Source organism: Rhea americana, unplaced genomic scaffold (genome assembly GCF_003343005.1).
Source record: "Rhea americana isolate MKP2758 unplaced genomic scaffold, rheAme1 scaffold_64, whole genome shotgun sequence".
Taxonomy (NCBI): Eukaryota; Metazoa; Chordata; class Aves; order Rheiformes; family Rheidae; genus Rhea; species Rhea americana.
The window spans coordinates 3,847,230-3,858,033 of NW_028186801.1; the positions used below are offsets into that span (position 1 = coordinate 3,847,230).

Consider the following 10,804-nt stretch of genomic DNA (forward strand, 5'->3'; position numbering starts at 1 on the left):
GAGATGGGGTGTAGAAGAGACCAGAGCAGCACAGACACACAAGGCTGAGGCCTGCTCTGGACCATGCCTACACAGGGCCGTGGTAGAAGAGGAGTGCATCTTCCCAGCACCCTTCTTGGGAAAGGGGAAGAGCACCAAAGAAAGATTGCAGGAACACAGAAATGGCAGCAACTTGCCTACAACAAATCCTTCACTCTTGCCCAGCCAGCCTTGTATCTCACTTAGCTCAGGGTGGCAGGGGAGAATGTCCTCTCCAAGAGGGAGCAATTCTATCTTTTGTGCAGGAGAAGCCTAAAAAGTAGGGTGAGGAGGGAAGCGAGAGATGAGAACCAAGAGAAATCTTGTCCCAAATGTCAAAATATTTTGTCAGCTCTCTTTCCCTTCCCTCCTTCCTTTTCACCCAAAGTGAAAGTTGCAACTCCAAGCTTTGTCAAGAACTCTACATCTTTCCCTATCCCTTTTTACAGAGGTTTTCTCTATCTTCCTGGGAGAAGGAAGCAGCTGGGATGGAAGGTTGTGTGCTCCTTCTGAGGGGCACAAGATGGACAATGTTGCAGTAGTTAATTAATCACAAGAGGTACTCAGTTGTCCAAAGGGACTCATATCTCATTTTCATTAAGTGCAGGTCCCCTTGCCTCCTTCTCTGAGTCCCTTTAATTCTGGAGAGTTTACTTTTAATGACATAAACATAGAATCTTAACTCTCACTTTTACATCTATGTTTAAGTAGAAATAGATGCAACTTTGCTATCTACTGTACAGTCTTTTACTTTCCCATCTGCTATACAACCTTTTACTTTCCGTTCTTATCAGAAGTCCTGCAGCTAAATTATTCATTGCTGTCTCCAGGGTACTTAGGGACATGCTTGGGGCACTCACCATGAACCAGTACAGCTCATATGTCTACTATGTTGTCTGAGATCAAAACAGTCATGAGACCAGCCACTACTAGCAACCACTGTCTACCTAACAGTCCGTGGACATGAACTTCTAAATTTTATTAAATATACACTGAAGGGCTTAACAGAAGCAATTTTTTTTTAATTATAGGAGATGTCTAAGCATGCATTAGATAGCAAATTCAGTGACTTGAAAATAGCCATTAGCTCTTAACAAGACACAAAATGTTTCTGATGTATGTACAGAGCTGAAAAAAGTTTTCCATCCAGGTATATTGATATCATCTCAAGGATTTTTTTTTTAATGGCACATACTAGAGATAGCCAAAATGATGAAAAAATTAATTAAAGATCATTTTAAAATCATAATATGATATCTTAGTCAAAATTACCACATTCCAGGAGTTTCAAGGGGCAGCACTGTAAGCATCAAATGTGACAATAGGATATAACATGCTCAGAAGAGAAAAATAGATGTGTGTAGTGATTTTGACTAGCCTAAAAAAGTTTGGGCTTTTGTATAAGACCTTAAAGCCCATCCCCTCCAATCTGGAATGACTCTAGTCACTTGGCTTTCATCATGTTAGCTCAAAGATCATGAAAAAGTATTCTCATCGCAAAATATTGTGCTTCTCCTCTGAAACTATTATCTATTTTTGCAATCATGTTAACAACTTCATGTCTTAATGGATGTTTTTGTGCATACCTTCAATATTAATAATGACTGCAACAATTCACCCATGAGTTCACAGCTCTTTTTATTTATGTGTAGCCTTTACACATTTCTCCAGGAAAAATTAGAATTGTGAGAATCATTAGTTTCATTCCACTGGCAATTTTGTGTTGACCCAAAATTGTTTTTTTTCCTAAGAAACATTCAGATAAACCTTTTTTTCATCTCCCTAAATTATTATTTTAGAGGGGTTTTATAAGTAAAAGAGCTTGCTAACATCTATGTGAATCTATTAAATATTAAAATGACTTAAATCTTCTTTCTTTGATCTAAGTAATAAATGGTTGACCACTTTTACTCAGCTGTGCCTGGATAAGAAAGGAATCAATCTCAGATCCTTCAATGTAATTACAAGTCTTTGTGCACAATCCAGTATTATACTGCAAGGACCTCAAAGATAAATATGTTTTTATAGTTTGTAAAAAGAAATGGGAAAATCTGCACTGTAGCCCAGGTCTTTTATTTTGATACATTTTAAAAGTCTCAGTGAGCCATAGCACAGAAAGTACAGAACAAAAAATAGGTAGGCTACTTTCATGGGGGAAAATGTAGTGATATGAGCAGCTCCCCAAAGCAACCAAGAGGATGGCTAGTTCTGTTGCATTATTTCATCTTCTGATGGAAGTGCACACTAAGATGCCAGTTCCAGGAACTATACTGATAATTTTCATGAATAAGACCTCTCTCTTTATTTTGTACGGATTTCTGTATGGAGACTGGAGTAGGCTTCACCTTCCAGGCATCTAAAAGCAGGTGTTGTAAAGGAAGGGCCTGATTTAGTTACCTCAGCATAGGTGCTTTCTGCCATTTGAGATGCTCCAGGCTATCCCACCAGACCTCTTATTACCTACCCAGAAGGAGTAGGATATAATTAGGATATAGATCTCCCAGAGATCCTACGTAAGCCTTTAGCAGATGTTGTGAATTCCTTAGAGTATTTCAGACAGTGGTAGATACCCATATTTAGGCAACTGAATCAAGCCCTAGGTGTCTACATAGTAGCTACATTTCTAAACTCTCTTCAGTAGAAACCTAATCCATGTAGTTAATGAAGTCTAGATAGTTTTCAGTGATGAAAATTAGGTGTCCACTTCAGGGTGAGCTGGGATTATCTGAACTATCAGAACTGGACCTGGTACAGCTAAGCTGTAGGTAGTAGCGCCATGGTTATCTGGGACATTTTGCTAGCCCTGATGCTGAGAGAGCCTGATGCTTTAGGTGGCTACTTCAGCATTTTGAAAACAAGCAGGTTATAAAAGCAGTTTGGGGCTAGACTGACGTTTGGAGACATTTTGTCTCTGGGACACAAGATATTACAAACCTCTGCAACATCTTAGATAAGGAAGACATTTTTCTAAATTAACATATATTTTGTAGCTCTTAAAAACTCTACATTTGCATGGAAAGGCTGCTTAGCAGATTTCACATACGTACAATAAAAATCTAAGGTATGATTTTTATTTATTTATTGCAATCTATTTACAGGAAGTTAGATATCTAGTAAAAGAAATCATTTTCCTGCATATACAGACATATACAGACATCTCCTTAAATTTACATTTTAATTTACAAACTTGCTGTGAGCCAATTAGATCCAGACTTACATAACATTTTTTCATATACAGTAGGTAAATGACTCATACACGCTTCACCAGCAGTTCAGCCTCAGTTTTCTAAAACTGTGCTTTAACTAGGGAGGCAGAATGGTAAGAAGCCAGGAAATTCAGAAAGCTGCATCGTGGCAGCTCATCTGAGTTTGAAAGCGCCACCGTAGGATTTGACAACGAAGCAGTGATCCAAGTGTTGTTGCTCCATATATGCCAAACTTACAGATTTCCTTTTCTTGTAAATGGCCTGCTGTCGCGCAGATGGATGCAGTCTGCAGTGCACGCCATGGATGAAATGTGCACTTAGTCATAAGTCACAGTTTCTCCTGAGTGTGTTACTGATGGTTACAACGGCATGTTCACACACTGTATGTCAGTCAGCCACTAGTGATCAGTGTCAGTGTCAGTTCCGTAAATCTGTTCCCATGAAGAGTTTTATGATTGATTTCCAAAGAGACTGCTAACACAATGTTAAACCCTTCCGAAAAATCCCACTGTGGAGATTTCTGTATACTTTACTGATGTCCAGGCAGGAGCTTTACAGGATGTCCAGACCAAGTTCTCCTTCTTTAAAAAGAGATAACTAATGTGGAACACAAGATGTGTAGAAGCCTGTTTGCCTGGATCCTATAATACATAGTTTTCTTCTGTAAAAGCTTGCTATTTAAGAAAGAATGTGAGCTCTCAGGTTAGGACTATAGTGGCTTTCCTTAGAAAGATACAGTAAACCTGGATCCTGCTTTTCTTGAAGTGTGGACAGATATGGCCTCTTTTTTGTCTGGTGTGACATACTGCCATGCACAAGCCACTTCCATCCATGGGTCACAGGTAAGAGTCTGTTATCAGTCTTTGGCTGGAAAGATCCTTTGGCTGGAAACTGGGGTAGCACTGAGCTTGACAAGAGCTGTTAGGTTGTACTGTGAGTGCTCCGTCATAACATCTGCTAGTGCTGGGAGAAGATTGCTGAGTACGTTTCCAGTGGAGACAGCTCCTGCACCAAGAACACTGGCTACCCCCTGGCTGCAGAGTCCCAGCAATGTCGCTGGCAGCCCCAGATTCCCTTTTATGGAGTAGCAGCTTTCCTAAAACACAATTGGTACTGGAATGCAAACGTCTTCCTGTTGGAATCGCTGCTATTTGTCTGTAAATAAAGCCAAGATTTTTTTTATATGTTTTTTTAGATTGGGTGTGTAAATCTATATTTAGGCACCTAATGGAATGGCCTTTTTTCCTAAATGGCTGCTGACCACCCAGGTGTACTTTTTTTTTAGCTGTGTTTCCAACAGTAACCTGCTCCCTGCTGGACTTGGACATCTCTGAGAGGCACAAAGCCAGCAGCCTAAATTCTGTCCATGTCTTTGTGGCCAGCATTTCTAGGTGGCTACTGCAGACTTTGAGACACCCAACTAGAGGAGATCCCTAGAAATAGTGACTTGCATGCAATCTAGAGCAAATGAGTCCAGGTTTGTGTTAGCTAAAGGGTTTACTTGAGCAGCTGATGACAGCTGGAGCATAAGGCTGCCTCACTAGAGTCTTTCTCTTCCTTTTGATGGTGGCTGTGAAGGTGTGTGAGGTAGCACCGCCGCAGACTTTGTGCAACAGGCAGCACACTGCAGGGGAGTCTGCAAATACTGCTGCAGCATAACCATAACTGGTTGTGCAGTGTTGGAGCAGACTTGGGGGTCAGGCAATATCTTTTACAGTGATGTAAGAGAGGGCAGAATTAGATCCCTAGTATTGTTTTCGTGCTTTAATTTGCCAAAAAAAATTGATCATTTTTTATAATGAAATGCACAGTTGGACATTTTTATCCCCAGAAAAGCAAAGTTAGATTAAAGGAAGGGAAATGTTTAATGTGAGTAACATCCCCTTTGCAAACAAGTCTTTTTCAAGAGGACCCAAAGCTGCATACCAGGTGAACACACTGTGCTGTTGAGAGCAGGAAATGCTTGCATGAACGTGTCACTTACAAGGGCTTAATATCTCATTTTTATTTCTGGATGGAAATGAGAGTACTGTAAGTTTCACTAAATAAACACATTAATGTATATATTTATACATATACAAAAAAAAAAAAAAAAAGATAACACTGACTTCATGGAAGTTCACCCACTGATCCTTTGGGTAAGAAGTAATCACAGGTTGGCCAGCTAAGGCATCATAACTGCATGCCACGTAATTACATTTGGAAGCTTCTGCTGCAATTTAACCCAGTCATTACAGGTTTTTTTTAGAGGACTTGTGAGCTAAAATTGTTACAAATGGCAACCAGCCCAGTGGCTCAGCAGCAAAACAAGGCTCTGTCATGCCGGAGACCCCAGTTCAAGGACAGACAAACTATCTTGGGCTGTGAGCCAATACACACTAGCTGTGCTCCAGCAATGGCAGGGCAGTGTTTTGTGAGAAGGGGCCAGTGAGCAATTCCAATTGCTTAGCTGAAATGTGATGCTACCAGATGTAGAGGCCACCACAGCTTGAACCCTGCCCTCACAGCCACAAAGAAAGGATATTAAATGCATACCAATGGGGAGGAAGAGCCATGAAAATGTGGAGGAAAAATGTATAGTAAAATCTTTCCTGCACTCTAATTGCAACTTTGGCGTTCTCTGAAGGATACGTGACTAAAAAAGCAAATCCACAGTTAAGTTTGCAGACACTTCAGCTAACTGATATGATTGTTAGCTGAACCTTGGAAACGCATCAGCCAAGCATTAGCATGGTGTCTGCATGGAACTACTTTAAAAAATGTGAGAGGAATGTCCCATGTGGACACAAGGAACTTCTTTAATTTGAATAAAATAATATTGCACTTGTACCAACAAAAGGGAGACGAGAATCTGGCCATGGCTCTTACAAGTAGGGTGGGTTTTTTTGACCATAGAATGCTGAAATTGTATGCTACTGGATAGATTCAAGAAAGTGAAAAAGCTACGAGCTAAAACATTGTGCTATCCTTTCTCTTAATTTCAAAATCAGCGATGAAATACATTTAAAACAAATGGTCTGAATGGTCAGGGAAATCTTTTTTTATGCTTTTGCTTTACAGAAAGTTTGATCTTGATATAAAATACCTGTTTGCACTGAAAATAAAAATTAGAGAACTCAAGGGTGCACTTAAAGTACTTAAGAGTCATATCAGCCACATTTATTAGCATCTAAAGAACTGACGATAAAAAAGTAAAGGTGATTTCAATTATTTTCCTTTATTTGTCTTAGATCTTCAAGATGCAGAAACTTCTGTATGGAGTACAACACCTACGTCCCCCCCTTTTAATGCTATTACATCTAGGCCTGGAAGTCTGCTTAAGAATAGCACACAGACGATCATCAGAAATGTAACTGAACACTTCAGTAAAAATGTCATTGAAAATCTTTATTTTGACTTGAAATCTGCAGTAACAGAGAAACCCTGGATTCTGACAACTATTCTCCCATACGCCAGCACTACAGAGGAGGTAAGGCAGAGGAATTATTGATTGATTTATATTAAGCCTGCTCCACTCTGTGGAGCCTGATAGCTACTACAGGTGGGCGTTTGGTGAATTAGAAAAAACCTAGAGAATTGAGCTTTGTTCTTTATTTTAATTGGATACTTTGCTGGTTCTGATAATGCCCTCTGCTGAGAGTACGGCTGCAGAAAAATTCTGCCTGTGCTCTACAGTATAGTAGTGGCACACACGGCGCGTTGTGAAAACTCTCTGACCTAAGAGGGGAAACGTTCAGGATATGTGAGGTGTGGTAGGAAGATCGTGGGTCTTGCTGGAGACACGGGAGCCTGCGAATCTGCTCCCAGTGTCTTAGTGTCTGCCACGGGCTTGTTGCATGAGTGAGGGTCTAGCTTTAACGATGCTTTAAGAAACACAGGATATTTTATGACCTCGTTTAGGGGACAGATTTAGAATTGAAAGCCCCTAACTTGTGTGTGGCTTCTTGTCAAGGAGACCACACTGTGCTCAAAATACGGGCGTAGGCAAATACGTTGTCTTAGTCATTACTTTGGCTGTCGGTGTTACTGTGAATGAGACTAAGAAATACGTTTTGCATTTGGGAGGATTGTGGACTTTAAGGGGAGCTGCTACATACCCTTGGTTACCCTAAGGAAATCCAGTACAACCTGGTATGAACAACATCGCTGCGGCCTGGCTCAGAAAGGGGAAAAGGAGGCTGTGTTGACCCAAATAACCAACTCGAAGGTTTATGGAACCTGCCACTGCTATCCCAGTGCTGACCAAAAGGGACTGAGCTGATGACAGACACGCTGCACCTTGTTCAAGAGCTGATGGATGGTTCTGCATTAGAATATGATTATTCTGGCTTGGCGCAGGCAGCCTGAACTAATTTCACCATGCCCTCTGTTCATGTGCATAACTCCCGCACTCTCCTGCAACTGGAAACATCCTACAAAAGCCAGTGTTACCCGAACTGCCTCCAGCACTGCTACTAAACAGCCTCACCAGTGCCAGAGCAGTGTCTGAACTGAGAGCTACCTCTGTTCCTACCCCAGTTCATCTACTGATTCACATGATTTAGAGTTGAGCAAGTTACTTAGTCAAGGCTTTCAAAACCGGTTCCTGAAGATAAGCATGGTAGGCATCACCACAAAAACAATATTCATGAGTGTCTGAACCTTGGAGCATCCCGCCAGCCATTTGAATCTGTCTATCCCATTTTAGACATGCAAGCTTACAATTTTTGGCCTCTATCTTTCAGTTTCCCTATCTTTAGAACAAAGTTTTAAAAAAATTTGTCAAGCTAGCAGGGATGTTTAGAAGATTAATTGAGATTAACACAATACTTCGAAAACACATAGTGCTAAGTGCTGAGTGTTGTTGTTAGGAAGACAATACCTCCTATGAACTGCATATGGCCAGGCCAGGTCCTCGTGTTTGTAGAATTAAAGCCTTGAAGTTACTTGGCTGAGAGCATTCCCCTCCCCCCCCCCTTTTTTTTTGGGGGGGGGGACAATGGTGGCACTTCAATCAAATAAAATGTTTAGTTTAGAGCAGCCTTGGATTTCAAGTAAAACTGCAGCTTGCACTTTCAAGACATGACAAAAGCTATGCAAAGCCCATTTCCTCTTGATTAGAGAGACAGAGAGAGAGGTTGGTGTTAAAAAAAAAGTCAGGAAGCCTTGGGAAAGTGTCTGAAAGAGACTTTGGAGCCTGCTATTAGAGACATGTCCGGCCACTCCCAAAACCCACTTCCAGTTCTTTTTTTTTTCTTTTTTAATTAGTTTCTTGGCTTGCCACAGAGATCAGCCAATGTTAAAGGCTATGATTGCCTACTTGCTAAAAGTTCATTTATTCAATACCAATGTGGAAATAATTACTCGTATAATGTTGACTATTTTATATAAATACGTTGCCACCACTGAATGATGAACCCCTCCTGTTTTATTCCAGTGCTGGCGTAGACATCTGCAGCAGATCTTACCCTTACAGCAACACTGTGCTGGTTAATGTACAGAAGGAAGTCTTAAAACCCATAAACCAGTACTTTCCTACTAATGTAACTGTAACAGGGTAGTTTTAAAGATTTTTATGATGGAAGAAATAACAGTAATAAAGCAGGAACTTCTAAATAATAGACAATGGTGAGAAGCAACAATCTACTTTTTTCTCCACACATTAGCTTATGTTAGCTGGAAAAGACAGACAAAGTATTTCCAAGAAGCTTTAGCTTGCACTCACACTAAGTCAAATTTCTTTCCTGAATTTTGTTATTTGCACTGATTTTTCTTCATTCTTGTATTACATCTATTTAATTTGCACCTCCTTATCTAAATTATGTATTTTCCGCAAGTTCAGATTATGGACATGTTTTCAAAAATCCCTATAATGTGAGTTCTACTTCCCAAGAAAAGGCAGGTGACTGAATATTCTCATGTTTGGAGAGGGATCTGAAGCAAACCAAACATCCTGACAAGCCTTCAAATTTGCTGTCCTCCTGTGCTGGGGAAATGCTGATGTGGTCTATGCCATCAGATCCAGAAAGTACAATCATCTAAAGATGATACTATGCTATAAAAATCTCTCATCTTGATCACAAGACCCCAGTATCATTTTAGTCCCAATTCATGGCTACTACACATACCCTGTGTTTTCCACCAACAGTTTGTTTATCATTGTAATAGCTCATTAGGACAAGGTCCCTCCTTCTGTCAGAAGTAAGTAAAATATCTGCTACAAGGGGGATCTGGTCTTGTAATGGCCTTGAGGATTAACTGATAATCAGTACATATTTGTATCATCACTTCAGGTTATTAGTCATAAATTTAAAAATCCCCACGAGCCCTTGCAGGTTAAAGCCCAGCACTTCCTTTGCCATGACATTAGGACCAGGCACGGAGCTCCTCTGAGATAAATGCAGCTTTCTGCAGGTGCTGGACAACACTCTGCTCCCCGAACGGAGGAATGAGAGCTAAGGCTTTTCGGGTATTTGTATCCTTGACGGTTTGCTGCCCAGAAAAATCCTATAGTAGCTGTTCCCCTAAAGGGCAGAGTAACATTTTTAAACCACAGCATCTTTTTCTCCCTGAATATCAAAATGGGACAAAAACGAAACAGGGACGCTGATGAATTTGGTCGAGGTGCTGCTTTTCAAAGTTGAAATCCTTTGTGCACCGCACAGTCCAGAACAGCACAGAAATGTGCCACATTCCTGTGTGAAGACAATAAATGTCATATTCCTCCCCCCTTAAGCAATCACAAACTTAGCCACTAACCGCTAAGTTTTTGTCTACCTGGACATCTGAAGGTCTGAATTTTAGTCATGTTTCTTCTTCCTCCCCAGTACAAATACACAGGAGTTTTATAAGGCTGAAGCCTGAGTAAAGGGAAACGGGTGTACATGACAGAAATGGAGCGCAGTGCTGCGGCTGTTTCCAAATTTGGAGCTGCGCTCAGCTCGTTCTGCGTCGTCCGAAAACGCGGCGGCTCTCGCGCTTTCAGAGGAGTGTGGCTTTAGGCTGGGAGTTATTCAGGGCACTAGGACGGAGATTGTTTCAAGGGCGGGACTGGATGCAGAACCCCAAAGCCGAGATTACCCGGCCGCCGGCGTACGAGCTGCCGTTGGCACGTGCGGGCTGCTCCGCCGCCGGTGCGTGGGGCTGCGGGAAGCAGCTCCGCGACAGGCTCTGCCAGGTGCCTCCTGGCTGCACATCGCCCTGAGAGGATGGAGGTCTTGGTGGACTCCAGCCAGCCCCTCACGGCCTCGAGGTCCTCCTGAGGGAGCCCCCGACCTAGAGGGGCTTGCGCAGCCCGTTAGCCACAGAGGGGGAAGCGAGGCAGCAGAGAGGCGAGCGGTGGGGACGCAGAGGCGAAGCGCCCGTCCGGGGACGGCACAGGCTAGCGGCGGGCGGCTGGGAGATGGTGCCGGCATGAGGCCAGCGTGCGGGCGAGATGAGGTGGGCTCAAGGCGAGGCGAACACCCGACGAGGCGGGAGGCAGGCACAAGGCACGGCATGTGCGACGCGAGGCGGCCACGAAGCCGGGCGAGGGGCGGCGGGCACGAGGCGGCCATGAAGCTGGGCGAGGGGCGGCGGGCGCGAGGCGGCCACGAAGCCGG

The 10,804-nt window shown here is 42.5% G+C and overlaps 1 protein-coding gene across 5 annotated transcripts in view; it reads left to right on the forward strand.

Annotated features, from left to right (window-relative positions):
• PTPRB (protein tyrosine phosphatase receptor type B) overlaps window positions 1–10,804 on the forward strand; it is a 68,609-nt gene that overhangs the window by 5,949 nt on the left and 51,856 nt on the right. For all 5 annotated transcript variants that reach the window (XM_085320533.1, XM_085320530.1, XM_085320531.1 and 2 more), the window contains exon 3: window positions 6,455–6,693. In XM_085320533.1, coding sequence (XP_085176659.1) covers window positions 6,455–6,693 — 239 coding nt within the window. The remainder of the gene's footprint in view (window positions 1–6,454; window positions 6,694–10,804) is intronic.